Source organism: Prionailurus viverrinus, chromosome B1, assembly GCF_022837055.1.
Source record: "Prionailurus viverrinus isolate Anna chromosome B1, UM_Priviv_1.0, whole genome shotgun sequence".
NCBI lineage: Eukaryota > Metazoa > Chordata > Mammalia > Carnivora > Felidae > Prionailurus > Prionailurus viverrinus.
In genome coordinates, this window is record NC_062564.1 from 74,464,489 (window position 1) to 74,482,485 (window position 17,997).

General features: G+C 41.5%; 1 protein-coding gene across 5 annotated transcripts in view; it reads right to left on the bottom strand.

The window, feature by feature from the left end:
- The window catches only part of TRIM2 (tripartite motif containing 2), a 127,095-nt gene that overhangs the window by 35,533 nt on the left and 73,565 nt on the right, over positions 1 to 17,997 (bottom strand). For all 5 annotated transcript variants that reach the window (XM_047855979.1, XM_047855980.1, XM_047855982.1 and 2 more), the window contains exons 3-6: positions 16,945 to 17,182; positions 5,324 to 5,475; positions 3,970 to 4,150; positions 2,383 to 3,106 (exon numbers count right to left, since the gene is read on the bottom strand). In XM_047855979.1, the coding sequence (XP_047711935.1) occupies positions 2,383 to 3,106; positions 3,970 to 4,150; positions 5,324 to 5,475; positions 16,945 to 17,182 (1,295 nt within the window). The remainder of the gene's footprint in view (positions 1 to 2,382; positions 3,107 to 3,969; positions 4,151 to 5,323; positions 5,476 to 16,944; positions 17,183 to 17,997) is intronic.

Here is a 17,997-nt window from a genome sequence, read left to right on the forward strand (position 1 = left end):
GGCATTTTGTTATGGCAACCCTAGCAAACTAAGACAGCATCTTTACTTTGTGAATAAACTCAGACATAGCGGTGTATGTCAGGCATTGTTCTAAGCTCTTTACAGATGTTTAAACAATTAAAACACTTTCCCACCAGGCCCAGTGAATCACCAGTGAATTCTCAACGGGTAGGAGGCAAGAAGAGTATACCTCCTTCTCCCTGGGGCAGGAGCTGGGAATTCAAAATCAATATTATTGGGGGGAAACAACACCCTCAGAGGTACATCGAGTGAAAACCACAGGTGGAGATGATGGAGATTAAAATTAATAACAATAGGAAAATAATAGCTACCAGTAATTGAGCACTGAGTTCAGAAAGGGTCAGCTACTTGCTCAACTGTTGAAGAGCATTAGAGTTCAGACCCACATCTTTGCCTTTTTCTACTTGGCACACTGCTGGGGTGAGCAGACTGAGGTCACTGGCTGGGGCAGGGGGTGGGGGGAGCGATGGGGTAAAGGTTGAACAGGTGACTGAGCGTGTTCTCAATGGAGGAGATCAGTGGGCAGCAGGGAGGTAAGTTTTTTGTTTTTTAAGAAAAGGTGGTAGGGAAAATCTAATGACCTTCATTTGCCAGGTGCAAATCCAATAGTTCTCGTTTATTTAGCTCCTCCAACATACCAGGCATTAAGCTTGAAACTCAGAACAGTTCTGAGAAGCAGATATTGGTGTATTTTAATTTTACGGACATGGAAACGGGAACGCAGACAAGGTGAGAGACCTGCCCCCGAGTTCAAGTAAGTGGCAGAACTGGAGTGGCGGACCTGGGAGGCTCCTAACCCCACCCCCGCCCCAGCTCATCCATTCTGCTTTGCAGGTGTAGCTACAGATTCTGCACCCACACTGTCCGTATGGCCAGTGCATGTAGGAGGGCCTCCATGCTAGGAACAGACAAGTTACATATCCTGTCATGGTCTTTACAAGACTCCGCCAAAAGTTATTAGCACAGAGCCGCTCTGCCCAAGAATGTTCCAAGGAGCCTGGGTTTCCCAAGATGTTCCATGGAAAAAGTTCTCTGCTTGGAAAAGTCTGGTGGAAGTGCTGCCTGTTATCCCTCCCTTGCCTCAGAGACTAACAGCGAACACTGGTAGATTGTAAAGGTTCTGCAGTTTAAAAAAAAAAAAAAAAGGCTCTTTCCTTCAATGAGGCCAAGGTCTCCCCAATCTACTTGACCCAGAGGCAAGGTGTGTCAGTTAAGATACTGGGCAGCACCTCTTAAGAGGTGCTGCAACGCAGGACTTAAGAAGCAGATAGATAAACAGGATGGAGCTACTTTTGGAAACATTAACTAAAATGCAGGCTTTTTTCTTAAGAATTACAAAGGCCATTGATATTTACATTTAGTCTGCTTTCTACTGAGAAAATAAACAGTTAAAAAAAAATCAGAGGCAACAAACCAAACAAGGGAATTTGAGATTTGCATTCTCAAAATCTATTGGCTTATCCTAAAACCTCATGCTTCTGCACCAACCCCATTCCATTCTCCAGATTTCCACCCACCCTCCCCTCTTTGGGGCTGCTCTCCAGCTACACCCAGCTGAAAGTGACCACAACTTGCAATGCATCCAGCCCCGCACCCCCAGCCCTTACATTGCAGAAACAGTGATAGGGAGGCATCAGACCTTCTGCCCACAGTGCAGCCAGAGCTGGCATATGTCAGAGAAGCAATGAAGTTATCTGATACAACAATGATCCCTCTGCCTTTGGGTTAGGGAGGAGCACTCTAAAGACATTCCTATGGAGGGGTGGGGGTGGGGGTGAGATTGCCAACATTTCCTTTAAAACTTCCGGATTGTGAGTACTGTGATTTTTCTATTTCTCTTTTTGCTTATTTTCGGCTTCTAATTCTCGACAATTAATTTGTAGCACTTGTGTTACAAAGGAGGAGGAGGTAGGAGGAGCGAAGAAAATGGGGAGAGAGGGGTGGGGGGAGAGGAGGAAGGAGGGGGAAGGAGGGGGAGGCTTAGGGACGAGGGGGAGGTGGAGAGAGAGGGGAAAAAGAGCTGAACAAGGGAGGAGAAAAAGACTGGGTGGGGAAGACTTGGAGGGGGGGAGAAGGAGGAAGGGAGAGAGGCTAATGGGCAAGGGGGAAGGGAAGGAGGGGAAGAGGGAGGCAGAAGACAAAGAAAAAAGGGCAGGAGAAGGAGGGAGGAGAAGGGGAAAATCAATCATAAAATCTCCGAAGAAGGCTGAATAAGCTCACCCCGTAACATACACCGGTGTCTCCCAACACGGTCAGGTACAAGCCCTGACCTGCAACGTTCCCGTTTGCAACAACACTTTCCCAGCTGCCCCGTCACCAAAGCAACGCTCAGGCACCGGCGCGGCGATGCTTTCTCCTTACCCACTCGGAAGATCAGATCGTCTTCGATGGGATTCTCTTTTCGTTTCCCAGTGCTGTACATGCTCGCCGGTCTCTTCACCGCTTTCTGCTTGACATGGCCGCTCCCTGGGGACTTAACGCGCCTCTTCACGCCCTCGGTGGTGGGAGACACGTCGGCCGACCGGATCACCTTCAGCTTGAACGGGCTGCCTCGGATGTGCTGGTCGTAGAGTCGCAGAGAGAGGGTAAAGTCCCCTTCCTTCTGGACAGTGTACAAAAACTCGTACGTGCCGTTTTTGTTGTCGAGTATTTCTCCGTCCGCCACGCTGCCGTCGGGCGTGCTCAGCTCCGCCGTGATGTAGGCGTTGCCGGTCTTGCACAGCTCCCCGTCTTTGTCCTTGGTCGTTATGGTGACGGACATGGGCTGCCCGATGATGGTCTGCCGCAGCCCCTCGCCCGTGGCCACCGTCTCGGAGGCGACGGCGTTGGTGGTTAAGATCGTCCCGAGGTTGTGGATGGACTTCTTGAGCCCTTCGGTCTCCACGATGAAATCCAGCTGATCATTTTCACGCGGGTGCAGCGGGAAATCCTGATCCGCCAGTTCGTTCAGCTTCTCGCTCATCTGCTTCTTCACGAGCAGCACCTCCGTCTCCGTGCCATGGTTCAGGGCCTGCGCGGTGAAGTTGCTGCAGCTCTTTATATTCTCCTGCCCCTCGAGCAGAGTATCCAGCTGCGACTGAAGGACCTGTGGGGTCAAAAAGCGAGGCCGGGTGAGCGCATCTCAGCGCACTGCATGGTGCGCGCTTGGCGCGCCGGGGCAGCGCCCTCCGCGGGCTCCTACCGCGTCCTGCACCTGCCCCCCGCCGGTGGTTCTCCGCAAGTGGTGTTTAATTTGGCCCACTGAACCAGCTTCTAATGCGTGATTCTGAATTGCATTCGCAGTACCTTCTCGTTCCCTTCCGCCTCGCCCAGACTCTCCCACACACATATTTCTTGGGTCATGTGTTTTTGCTAGGGACAAGCAGAAACGTCACCACCAGGAGCCCGGAAAACAAATTGCTATGCCTGGCATCTGAACTATTAATTATTCAGTATCTCTCTGTAATGTCCTACTAAATTCCCCTGTTACCACCCAAAGGAACAGAAACCAAACAAAACTCTCCACACCCGAATAGCAGAAGCTTTTGATCCCTGGTTTTGTGACTGGACATGTTAAAGGCTGCAGTCAGGGTTCACTTTGAAGTTGACTAACAGGTTGGTGTGGATGAGAGAGCAATTAAGAGACTATTAGACATTATAATTTAAGGAAGGAAAATAATCCACTTTAACCCTAAATCCTGAAAGCATTACTTTGTATTCATTCTTGCCTTGTCAAATCATAAATTGGTACTTAAGGTTACAGAATCATAGAAGTTTGCCGGAAAGAGGAAGGAAAAAATAGCTGGGTGTGCCATGAAATGAAAACTACTGTTTACCATAAAACAGTGACACTTAAGGACCCATCTAAGTCCCCTTTGCTGTTCTTAGAACACAGTAAGCTGGTGCAGTGAAATACCGGGGGTATCATGTCTCTTACAGGATTATCTACAAGAATGGCAGGAATCTTACTTTATGTTTGAGGCCATAGTTGACTTCCAGTTCCATAAGCAGCACGCTCTTGCGCACGTTTAAAGTCTTCTGGAGCTCATCAAAGGTAGAATGGATGTCATCCACAATGCTGGCCTTTTGGTTGGTTAACTGATGAATGATTTCTGAGATGAACTGAAGGGCAGAATCTATTTCTGGGAGCCTAGAGGACAGTCATTAAAGATCATTACTTAGCATCAACCCAGAAATAGCAAAACATCTACCTAAACACTATGTTTTGTCAAAAAATATTTTCTTTGCCTTTCATTATCTTTAAAAAGTAATAACTGAAGAACAGAATGAATAAGACATGACATAATTACTGCCTTCGAGAGAAGAGACTCTGAGGGTCCATGTGTACTTCAAGTGTTCAGTCATCTAATTTTACTAATTGATGGTACAAAGCCTTGAGGCTCTCTGAACCCCATGGCTTCTCCTCACTCTGAATCAAGCCTTCTCAAACTTAACACTATAATATTGTAGGTCACACACTTCTTTGTTACAGGGGACTAGCCTGTGTGTTAGAGGATGTTTAACAGCATCCTGTCTTCTACCAGATGCCAACAGCAGCCCCCCCCCCCCCCAAGTTATGACACCAAACTGTCTCCAGGCATTGTCAAATATCTCCTGGGGGTATGCGTAATTACCCACAATTGAGAACCAGGTTCTAAATGTATAGCTAATCCTAATTAGTTTTATCCTAATCATATGAAAAACTTATCCAAATTCAGTTTCCTGAGAACATTTTTCAAGTTTCCAAGTTCCTTTAATTATTATAGAATAACCACACTTTTCCCATTACAACTATTGGTGGCAAGATTTACTTTCAGCTGGTTGTTTATTTCCTCTCTTTGGTCTTTCTTTTGTATCACACAGCTACTCTGTTCCCTCATTTCCATGCCAAAGAGAAAGCCTGGAAGCAGGAAAACATAAGGAAAACTGAGCAATCACTGATCAGTACCATTTGCTGGGCTCAAACAGAGAGGAGCCAATGACAGTAAACACAATGGTTCTGTATATGTCAAGAAGAGCAGCTAAGAAAGGCTCCTCAGAGAGCCTGGTTTCAGGCATGAATTTCAGAAGATCTGCTGAGAGCATTTTCCTGGAATGTATTTTATTCACTTAATCATCCTAAGGTACTGAAACAAAAATGCCACCCCTCTTAACATAAGGGCGTTGGAATTTGACCAAGGGGTAGGGGGTGATCCTAATCACTCACTGGGGTTCATGACTACAGACACACAAAGGAGAATTTATTTAGGGAGCATGAACCCACGGAGGCAAGAGATCGGGAGGCCAAGCCTCACACAAGACAGCCAGGGGGAGGTGTGTGCACCTTTTGTTGACGGCATCCAACTGGACCTGGAGTGAGGCCTTGTGTTGCTCTACCACATCCTTGAGGGGGACTGTGGGGTGTTCTGCGTGCTCCCCCTCAGTGCACTCTCGACACATGGCGGTCTCACAAGACTGGCAGTAAAAGTCCATCACCTGCAGGTAACACAAAAACAATTCCAGGTTCAAGGCCACTAACAGGGCTTACTGGGCACTAGGCCTGTAGTAGGCATCCTCTCATTTCATTCGCACAGCTTTCCCAGGATGTAGGCGGTATGTCCAGTTTCACAGAAGAAAAGGAAGGATACATTTTTATTTATTTTTTTATTTTATTTTATTTTATTTTTAATTTTTTTTAACGTTTATTTATTTTTGAGACAGAGAGAGACAGAACATGAACAGGGGAGGGGCAGAGAGAGAGGGAGACACAGAATCGGAAGCAGGCTCCAGGCTCTGAGCCATCAGCCCAGAGCCCGACGCGGAGCTCGAACTCACGGACCGCGAGATCGTGACCTGAGCTGAAGTTGGACGCTTAACCGACTGAGCCACCCAGGCGCCCCAGGAAGGATACATTTTTAAGTGCCAGGCCTCAAACAGAGGTGGACCAAGCTGCAGCGGTGGCCACAAAGCCAGATTTTCTGTGGTTACTCCCCTAGAGCAGAACAGTGTGGGGCTGCGATGCTCCAACTTCTTGATCTTAGGACCCTTTGCCACTCTTCATAAACTATTGAGGACTCCAAAGTGCTTTTATTAATGTGCATTGTATCTACAGATATATTAAAAACTGAAACAAAAATTTTAAAAAGTAACTAAAAGCAATAATAAGCCCACTCGACGTTAACATGAATAATATAGAACATGAAAAATAACTGCATTTTGAAAAACAAGAAATTTTGTGACAATAATGGCATTGTTTCCCACTTAAAAAATTTTCTTCAGCGTCTGGGTTAATAGTAGACAGCTGGATTTTCATATCTGCTTCTGCATTATATCTGTTGTGATTGCACACATCATGTTGTCTCTGGAAAATTCCACTGTACACACTTGAGAGAACAAGAGTGAAAAAGGCACATAATGTCTTAGTATTATTTTAAATACAGTTTTGATCTTATGGACTGCCAACCCCCCCCCACAAAGGGTTGGGGGACCCATGAGGGTTCCTGGATCATACTTTGAGAACTGATACTCTTTCTATATGAGACAAGCCGGGGTGCCTGGGTGTCTCAGTTGTCTTAAGTGTCCAACTTCAGCTCAGGTCATGATCTCAAGGCTCATGAGTTCAAGCCCCACATCGGGCTCTGTGCTGACAGCTCAGCGCCTGGAGCCTGTTTCAGATTCTGTGTCTTCCTCTCTCTCTCTCTCTTTCTCTGCCCTCCCCCGCTTACACTCTGTCTCTCTCTCAAAAATAAATAAACATTAAAGAAAAAAGAGATATAAGCTGTACTGAACAATTTGTATCCTGGCTCTACCACTTATGTAAAGGTTACCACTTATGTAACCTCAAATTTTCCTTTGTCAAATGGAGACGATAATAGTAACCTAGAACTCAAAACTGCACAAAGAACTCAGATGTGGCACTGGCATGATGTAGCAGCAGCAATGATGATGATGATGATGATGATGGTGATGGTGATATCATCAGCTTATAGGAAAATAAAGGTACTTTATCCTGATTATGATGAACTCTCAGTAACAATATAACACAAAGCCTATTAAGTCAGTTTCCTTGGGAAGGCATTTCCCTATTCTCTTGGCTGAAAATAATTTTGAATTCCCAAGATACTCTTGGAGGGATCTTTTTCTTGAAGTATAACACATGTACAGAAAATGGCATCAGTCAGGGCACCTGAGTGGTTCAGTCGGTTAAGCCTCTAACTTCGGCTCGGGTCATGATCTCACCACCCGTGAGTCTGAGCCCTGCATCTGGCTTTGTGCTGACGGCTCAGAGCCTGGAGGCTGCTGCAGATTCTGTGTCTCCCTCTCTCCCTTTGCCCTCCCCGGCTCTCGCTCTCTCTCTCTCTCTCTCAAAATTAAACATTAAAACAATTTTTTAAATGGCATAAGTCTTATTAAAGGTTAGTGGATTTTCATAAAGTGAATCCTCCTACCAAATCACTTTTATTTATACCCCAGTTTATGAAATATTTATAAGATTTTAAGTTCCTGAGCACAGGAACTCTCTTACAAAAAGCCTAATTCCTTACACAAAGTAAGTATTCAAAAACTACTCAATGAATGAATTGAATGCTGTCTATAAAAGACACATTTTAGAGTCAAGGACACAAATACATTAAAATTAAAAGGGTAGAAAAAGATATTCCATGCAAATAGTAGTCACAAGAGAACTGGAGTGGCTATTCTGAGACAAAATAGATTTTAAGACAAAAGTTGTTACAACAGACAAAAGAGGACATTATGTAACTATAAGATGATAAATTCATTGAGAAGATATAACAATTATAAACAAATATGTACCCAACAACAGAGCCCCCAAATATATGAAACAAAAACTGACAGAATTGAAGGGAGAAATGAATAGTTCAGCAATAATAGTTGGAGATCTCAGTACCCCACTTTCATTAATGATAGAACAATTAGATGGAAGATCCATAAAGAAATAGAAAGTTTGAGAATTATAAACCAACTAGGCCTAACAGACATATAGAACACTCTATTCACTAACAGAATGCACATTTTTGTCAAGAACACATAGGACGTTCTCCAGAGTAGACCATATATTGGGTAAAAAACTCTCAATAAGTTTTAAAAAGATTAAAGTCATACGAATATTTTCTCTAGCCACAATGAAATCAAATTAGAAATCAATAATAGAAGGAAATCTGGAAAATTAACAAATATATGAAAATTAAATAACTTACTCTTACACATTGAGTCAAAGAAGAAATCACAAGGGAAATGAGAATATACTTTGAGATGAGCAAAAATGAAAACACAATATACCAAAACTTATGAGAGAGTTCTCAGAGCAAAATTTTAGATGTAAATGCCTAGTTTAAAAAGAAGAAAAATCTTAAATCAATATAGCCTAAGGTTCAACCTTAAAGAACCAAAAAAGAGGAACAAATCAAAACCAAAACAAAAAGAAAGAAAATAATAAAGATGAAAGTGGAGACAAATAAGATAGAAAACAGAAACACAGTAGAGAAAATCAATGAAACCAAAAGTCGGTTCTTTGTAAAGATCAAAAAAATTGACAAACAGGATACTAAGGACAGTTGTATGCCAACAAATTGAATAACATAGATAAAATGGACAAATTCTTAAAAACACACAAACTAATAAAACTGACCCAAAGAAGAAATAGAAAATGCAAATATACCTATAATAGGATATCGAACCAGTATTCCAAAAATGTCCAATATAGAAAGCCCATGACCAGATGGCTTCACTGATGAATTCTGCCAAATATTTAAAGAAGTATTAACATCAATCCTTCCAAATTCTTCAAAAAATAGAAGAGGAGGAAACATATCCTAACTTATTCTATTAGGCCAGCAATACCCTAACACAAAAGCCAAAAAACATCACCAGTAAAGTTCATATCCCCTATGAATACAGATGCAAAAATCCTTAACAAAATACTAGTAAACTGAATCAAGCTACATATAAAACGGGTTATACGATACGGTCAAGTGGAGTTTATCCCAAGACTGCAAAGGTAGTTCACATACAAAAATCAACATATGTAACACACCACACCAATAGAATAAAGGGGGAAAAAACTCCACATGGTCATCTCAGTTGAGGCAGAAAAAACATTTGACAATTTCCAACACCATTTCGTGATAAAAACACTTATCAATCTAGAAATAGAAGAAAAGTTCCTCAACTTGATAAAAGGTACCTACAAAAATCCTATACCTAACATCATACCGAATGTTAACCCCCTAAGATACAGAATGAGACAAAGATGTTCACTCTTGCCATTTATATTCAGCAATGTACTAGAAATTCTAACCAGGGCATTTAGGCAAGAAAAAGCAATAAAATGCATCCAAATTGGAAAGGAAGAAGTTAGAATTTCTCTATTCAGAGATGATATGAACTTATATACAGAAAACTCTAAAGAATACACCAACCCCCACCCCCACAAAAATATTAGGCCTAACAAATGAATTCAGCAAAGTTGTAGGATACAAGATCACCAAACAAAAATCAGTTGTATTTATATACACTAGCAATGAACAATCCAAAAATGAAATCAAGATAATTCCATTTATAGTAGCATCAAAAAGAATATAAAATACTTAAGAATACATTTAACCGGGGCGCCTGGGTGGCGCAGTCGGTTAAGCGTCCGACTTCAGCCAGGTCACGATCTCGCGGTCCGGGAGTTCAAGCCCCGCGTCAGGCTCTGGGCTGATGGCTCAGAGCCTGGAGCCTGTTTCCGATTCTGTGTCTCCCTCTCTCTCTGCCCCTCCCCCGTTCATGCTCTGTCTCTCTCTGTCCCAAAAATAAATAAAAAACGTTGAAAAAAAATTAAAAAAAAAAAAAAAAGAATACATTTAACCAAGAAGGAGTAAGACTTGTATACTGACTTCTACAAAACATTGTTGAAAGATACTAAAGAATACCTAAATAATGGAAATGAATGTAAAGATATCCCATGCTCATGAATAGGAAGACTTAATACTGTTAAGAGGGCAACATTCCCAAAATCAATCTACTGATTCAGTGAAATACCTATCAAAATTCAAGCATCGTTTTTTCACAAAAGTGAACAAACTATTCTCAAAATTCAGATGGAATTGCATGGGACTCTGAATAGCCAAAACAATCTTGAAAAAAAAAAACAAAACTGGAAGACTTCGACTTGTAATTTCAAAAGGTAGTACCAAGATAGAGTAATCAGAATACTGTGTTACTGGCATAAGGACAGACATATAGATAGATGGAATAGAATTGACAGTCCAGAAATTAAACCATACATTTATGGTCAACTGATTCTTGACAAGGGTGCCAAGATCACTCAATGGAGAAAAGCAGTCTTTTCAACAAATGATGCCAAGACAACTGGATATCCACATGTAAAAGAATGAAGTGGAATGCTTACCTCACTCTACATACAAAAATTATCTCAAAATAGATTAACAACCTAAATGTAAGAGCTAAAACTATAAAACTCCTAGAAAAGAAAACATAGGAGTAAACCTTTATGACCTTTGATTAGGTAATGGTCTTTTAGATATGACACCAAAAGCACAAGCAACAAGAAAAAATAGATAAATTGGACTTCATCAAAATAAAATCTTGTGGATGAAGGGTACTATCAAGATACTATCAAGAAAGTGAAAAGAGGGGCACCTGTCTGGCTCAGTCAGTAGAGCATGCAACTCTTGATCTCAGGGTTGTGAGTTCGACTCCCATGTTGGGTGTTGAGGTTACTTAAAAATAAAATCTTTAAAAAAAAGAAAGTGAAAAGAATAGGAGAAATATTTGCGATTCATATATCTGATAAGGATGTAGTATCCAGAACATATAAAGAAACCTTACAACTCAAGAACCCAATTCAAAAAACTGGCAAAGGACTTGAATAGACATTTCTCCAAAGAAAATATACAAATGGCCAATTTGCACACACACAAAAATATGCTCAATATTATGAGTCACTAAGGAAATCCAAACCAAAACCACTATGAGATACTTTATACTGATTCGGGTGGCTAGACTCAAAAAGTCAGATAATAACAAGTGTTGGTGGAAATGTGGAAAAATCAGAACTTTCATACTTTGCTAGTGGGAATGTAAACTGGCACAATCACTGTGAAAACAGTTTGGTGGCTCCTCAAAAGTAAAATACAGAATTACCATGGGACCCAGGAATTCAATTCCTAGGTATACACCCAAGAGAACTATAAACGTACATCCACACAAAAATTTGTACACGAATGTTCATAGCACTATTCATAATAGCCGCAAAGTGGAAACAACATGAATATCCATCAACTAATGAATGGACAAATAAATTGTGGTATATCCAGACAATGGAATATTATTTTAGTCATAAAAAGACATGAAGTTTGGGGCGCCTGGGTGGCTCAGTCGGTTAAGCGTCCGATCTCGCGGTCCGTGAGTTCGAGCCCCGCGTCGGGCTCTGGACTGACGGCTCAGAGCCTGGAGCCTGCTTCCGATACTGTGTCTCCCTCTCTCTCTGCCCCTGCCCCGTTCATGCTCTGTCTCTCTCTGTCTCAAAAATAAATAAAACGTTTAAAAAAAAAATTAAAAAAAAAAAAAAGACATGAAGTTTGGCCATATGGTACAATATAGATGAACTTTGAAAACATTATCCTGAGTAATAGAAGCCAGACTCAAGAGGCCACATAATTTACGACTGATTTGTATTAAATGTCTATAACGGCCAAATCTTGCAGAGATAATATGCATACTGGTGATTGCCAGGGGTTAGGGGTAGGGGGGAATGGGAAGTGGCATGATGAAAAAGTTCTGGAACTAGTGGTGATACTTACACAACCTCTTGAATACACTAAAAAAGACTGAATTGTATACTTTAAAAAAATTTTTTACATGTTTTTATTTATTTTTGAGAGACAGAGACGGAGTGTGAGTGGGGGAGGGGCAGAGAGAGAGGGACACACAGAATCCGAATCAGGCTCCGGGCTCTGAGCTGTTAGCACAGAGTCTGATGTGGGGCTCGAACTCGTGAACCTCAATCATGACCTGAGCCAAAGTCAGGTGCTTAACTGACTGAGCCACCTAGGTGCCCTTGGATTGTATACTTTTAAATGGTTAAACTGTTTAATTTTATATTATGTGAATTTTCCCTTAATTAAAAAATTAATTTTAAAAAATTGCATTAATTAGTTTAAAAAAATGCATCTTTGAAGACAGAGCTCCACACATAGGTGATTGTCCCTGGTTTGGAATCCTAAGTGTTTCTTGGAAACAAAGGCCCTAAAATCATTCTAAAGTGTGAACAACTAGTCATTCCCAAATGTTTGTGCTCAGGATCTGGCAGCTTTGACTCAAGCTGAGAGTTAATTGCGTCAAGCGTGAGACTCAGCTGAGCTCATCCATCTTGAGTGAGATAATACTGGTGTTTGTTCTTGGGGGCGGCTGGGCCAGAGGCCAGGACTAGCTTATTTTTGTTGACAGGTAGACACTACTTGTGAAGATGACAAGGCAAGACCATATGCACTACTAACATGCTAGAAAGGGTGATCAGGGCCTTGGAACAGCCCTGAGGATTGTGGAAGTGGGGACTTGTTAGTGGTAGGGCATTCTTAATGAGGATCTCTTCTTTGTACCTCTTAACATCCTTGTTAGTAAGGTGCCTAAGCAAGCCATAACAGGGTTTAATGATCATTTGCGGTTCTGGGACCGTGAGGCATGAGCTCAAATGTCTGCTTTACGTGCAAAGAACCTCTTAAATCACTGACCATTATTCCCATTTTTCTTTGTATTTGGACAATGCAGCCATGGCAGTTTAATTAGAAGACAGAGAGTGTCACAGCACTTAAAGTAAATGACAGGCTTTCATCCACATGTGCTAATCAGCACCAGGCAGTTTATGAGGACAACATCCTGCTTTATTGTTAATTACCCAATTTTATTAACCTTCAGATGCTTGAATTGTTTTTAAAGATTTACCCATGGCAATTAACTGCAGCAATTTATCTGCAATATTGCATGCATTTGGCTTGAATATGCAATGAGGACCCCTGTTTCAAAGCAGCAGCAGTGAACTACAATCTATGATAATAGAACGATTCAAGGCACACGCTGTTAATTTCCAAGACCTCTTGCTGGTTTATAAATTTTATGATTCCAAAGAATCATAATGACCCAGCAAAGAGAAATCAGCCAAAACATACTTTAAATAGCTTCATCTACCTTAAGGAGGTTCAAATTCTAGATAGATCTAAATTTTAGTGGATTTGATGTGATGCATTTGGAGAGAGACAAAGGGAAGTTTTAACCTAAAGGATTCTTTAACTTTGCTGGAATCAGCATCTCTAAGACAGATTCTGCTTAGCAGCTGGTGGCATCCAAGGGTCTCTATTGCTTCTATACCCTTCTCCTTTCTATACTGAATATACAGTGTGGAATGACTAATTAAAAAATGAAAGTCTATATAAACATACAAGCATACCCACATATTAGCATAATTGTCATCTGTTACCAAACCATCAATTTTAATGGCTACCCAAGAGTCAGGTATACCGACTTACCATAATTTAGCCATTTCCCTAATATTGCACATTCAGATTATTTCTAATTTTTACTCTAATCTAAAATTTTCAATGAACATTCTTATATCTTCATTCTTTTCTCCAGCTATTTCCTTAGAAATATTTCTACTAGTGTAATTACTGAATTAAAGGACAGGAAGTTGTGTAAAACACTCATTACAGTTCGACAAACTGACATAAACTTTCTGAAGAGCAATTTACCCTCCCACCCACAGCAAATGAAAACATCTCCCCATATCCTCATCAGCACTGCTTATTATCTTTAAAAATCAATTTGAAAAGATGTGATTATTTGTGAAGCTTGACATTTCTCATACTATTATTAGCCATTTATATGTCCTCTGTGAATTTTGAGTTCTCTGCCCATTTTCTTTTGTGATATTCATATTTTCCTAACTCTTAATTCTTTTGTGATGTTCATGTTTTTCCTGATTCTTAATTCTTACATAGTAAGGATTTGTTGGGGTATTTTAATTAAGAATTTTACAGTTATTTTCATGAACCGAATGATTAATAGTTTTCTTTTTCTGTCTTCACTAGATTTTGGTATTAAAGTTATGAGTATATCACGAGTGAATTAGGAAGTTTTCTATCTTTTCTTAAGATGCAGACCACACTATGAATCATATTTGTTTTACACATATTTGTTTTGAAGGAATTAGGTTTCAAATAAAGTTTTACCAGTTTCTTGCAAAATTAGCAGCCTACTCGGGTTTTCTTGATCACTTCCAGTTTCCTAGATAATCATCCATTTCGTTCAAACTTTCAAGTATATTAGCCTTTAGCACCTAGCATTGATATATTTGTTCTAAAATATTCCTTTTACCTGTACTGGTGTCTCTCTGTTAGAGTCCTAATTTGATATATTTTCCCTTTTTTGTTTTACCAGATATCAAATTATTTCACTAATTAAAAAAAACAGCTCTTAGGTTTATTAACTCAATTGTTTTATTACTTTCAAACCAAGTTTATCTCTATTATTTCGTGTTCCATATATTTACTTTGTTGTTTTCCCTAGCTTTTTGAATTGAACTCCTTTCATTTTTTTAATAAACGTTTATTTATTTATCTTGTGAGAGAGCGAGAGAGAGAGCATCGGAGAGAGAGCAGGGGGAGGGGCAGAGAGAGAGGGAGAGAGAATCTCAAGCAGGCTCTGCACTGTCAACACAGAGCCCGATGCAGGGCTTGATCCCACAAACCGTGAGATCATGACCTGAGCTGAGCTAGAGCTCCTCTAGGAGAAGACATCCTCAGGGAGAGCCAGTGTGAGAAATGGTCATAAGAAGAATGCTCAACTAATTGAAGGCACCATTTAAAGTTTCCTTTACAAAACTTACATGGTAATTCTCCCTTGGAGTACACTGTATGGGAAACCGTGGTTATTGACAGCCTGGTGTGCTTTCAATTAAATAATTAATTAAAGATACGTAGGGGCGCCTGGGTGGCTCAGTCGGCTGAGCGTCCAACTTTGGCTTGGGTCATGGTCTCACGGTTCATGAGTTCGAGCCCCACGTGGGGCTCTATGCTGACAGCTCAGAGCCTGGAGCCTGCTTCGGATTCTGTGTCTCCCTCTCTCTCTGCCCCTCTCCCATTCGCGCTCTGTCTCTCTGTCTCCAGCTTCCCCATGCAAATAGCCTCCAAACAGCACATCCCTAAAGCTTTCCCTTTTGTCTGCGGTAGAGCTTTCCCACTCCTCTGCCTGCCTTTGAGTCTCTGCCAAAACAGAAGTGACGGTGGCTGATTCCTTGTTATAGCAAGTTCAGGACAGATAGTCTCTGTTTGTTTCTACATTTCCATGTAGAAGATACTGTGCTTAGTGCTAGCAATATAATGGTGAACATGGTCCCTGACCTTCTGGAGCTCACTTTCTAAAAGTAAGGCCAGAAGATCAACAAATACACAGATGAAGGCAAGCAGAGCATGGTGGATGCCAGGAAGGAAATCCAGGAAGTGACGTAATGGCTAATAAGTGGGTGTCAGAGGTGGTTTGTCTCAGTTACAGAAGACTGCTCTGTGTGGGAGCAAGTTGAGCAGAGACATGAAGGATGAGGGTGAGCTAGCCAGGGAGCATTCCGGGCAGAAGGCACAGAGAATAATCAAGCCCCAAGGTGGGAAGCCACTTGGCAAGTTCTAGGCCAGTGAGGCTGCCGTGTGGTGGGCAGAGAGAGTGGCATGAAATGAGGTCAACAAACAATAGTTATGGCTAATAATTATTCCTTTGCTCTAACAATTAATAGCTTGCTTGATAGTGGTTTTACTAGACCCATGCCTTCTATTATAAGCAGCTTCTAATACTTTTGAAGTGGCCATTACAAAGAAAAAAGTGAATAGTCACTGATGAGAAATAATCTTCATAGCTAACATTTATCAAGAGCTAACTATAATGCTTTCTATGACTTAAACATTTACTTCTCCAAGTAATCCCATATAGTAAATACTATTATTTAATTTTTTTAATGTTTATTTATTTTTGAGAGAGAGAGAAAAAGAGTCTAAGCAGGGGAGGGGCAGAGAGAGAGAGGGAGACACAGAATCCAAAGCAGGCTCCAGGCTATGAGCTGTCAGCACAGGGCCCGACGCGGGGCTGGAACTCACAAACCGCGAGATCATGACCTGAGCCAAAGTTGGATGCTTAACCGACTGGGCCACTCAGGGGTCCCTAGTAAATACAATTATTACTTCTTCTTTACAGATGAGAAAGTGAGACACAGAGAGCTTAATAAACGTGCCAAAGCTGACACAGGAATAAGTTGAAGAGCGGGGTTTGAACCAGGCAGTTGAAATCCAAAGCCAGTGCTCTTGTACAATGCGGCCTCTTCAGGTGACATAGCTATTGTGAATCAGTTATTTAATGGTACACACAGGTTCAGCTATTATGCTTGCTAGTAGCAGAAAATACGTTTGAATTCAAAATCTAGAATCTATTGTCAAGGATTCACACATCTTCAAATTCTATTTATTATTAAGGATTAGGGCCTAATGGAGCAGGAGAAAAATTTCCCTCAAAAGAAAAACAAAGAGCTGTAATTAATTAATATTTTAATAATCATTCTCAATTTGCAGCACGTATCTATTTTTAATCTTTATCCAGATTTTACTATGTAGATATTTATGTGGGTCAAGAATACCCACTGTGCAAATAGTTATGGGTTTGCTCTCCTGGGGAAACTAATAATACATGCTAATAGACACAATGAAGATTGATCTGATCATTTAAATGAATGTGATCAGAGCAAGTAAGCAGGCAAAATAGCCTGAGCACTGCTAAAAATGCCTTCTAATTACCCATTTTCCAGGTGGAGTTCTGCTTTAGCGTATAACCTCTGATTGCCCGAAGCCTACCCAAATCAAAGCAGTCATGCCCCCAGGCTGCGTCTGCTATCGGCTCACTTACATTTCCATCGTGGTTTGGGCAAGAGAGAGGCTTTCCGGCAGCCACAGCGGTGACCGTCTCCAGGATGGAGGACTCCTCAACGTTGCTGCCGGGAGTTCGCTGCAGCACGTCCATCAGGTTCGTGATGAAGAAGTTGTTCTGGAGCGCGGCCACCCCCTTCTCGGGCAGGATGGAGGTCTGGCGGCACACTGGGCAGGAGAGGGTTAGACTGTGGGCGGGAATGTAGTTCTGCAGGCACCTGTTGCGGGAGCAGAAGCAGGTGGACTGTCAGCACAGTGGGCTCTCGAGCAAGAGCAGGACCACCTTTTCTCACAGGTACCATACATTCTCTGCACCTACATGGGCTACTTTGCAGAAACTCCCTGTGTAGTTTCCTTTTCTAGGAAAATAAGATTTCAGCAACCAAGAGGTAATGTGTACTCCCGCGCCCCTATCAACTGATCAGGCAAAGGATAACCCTCAAGGAAAAGAGTAACATCATTGACTTTGGTAGTGTTCTGGGGAACCTTGCCCCAAGTGAGCAGCATTGGCCTCTCCGGGGAACTTGGAAGAAGTGCAGAATCTTAGGTCTTCCTCCAGGCCTGGTGAGTCTGAATCAGGTGATTTATATGCCCATTAAAGGTTGCAGGGGACACCTGGGTAGCTCAGTCGGTTAAGTGTCTTTGGCTCAGGTCATGATCTCGCAGTCTGTGAGTTCAAGCCCTGTGTTGGGCTCTGTGCTGACAGCTCAGAGCCTGGAGCCTGCTTCGGATTCTGCGTCTCCCTCTCTCTCTGCCCCTCCCCGCTCACACTTTCTCTCTCTCTCTCTTAAAAATAAACATTAAAAAAATTTTTTAAAAGGTTGCAAAGAATTGCTCTACAATATCCAGTGTCATGTTCACAGATTTGTGGATTTTTACAATGGGGAGAAACAGGTTGAAGTTTTCTCTTACTGTTGAAATACTTAAATTAAGCCACAGGTAAAGTAATTACTAACAAACTTCATAAGTGAAATTGCTCATGTGCTAAGTTAAATAAGAAGGTAAAGACGTATTTTGATAACTGATTAACTCA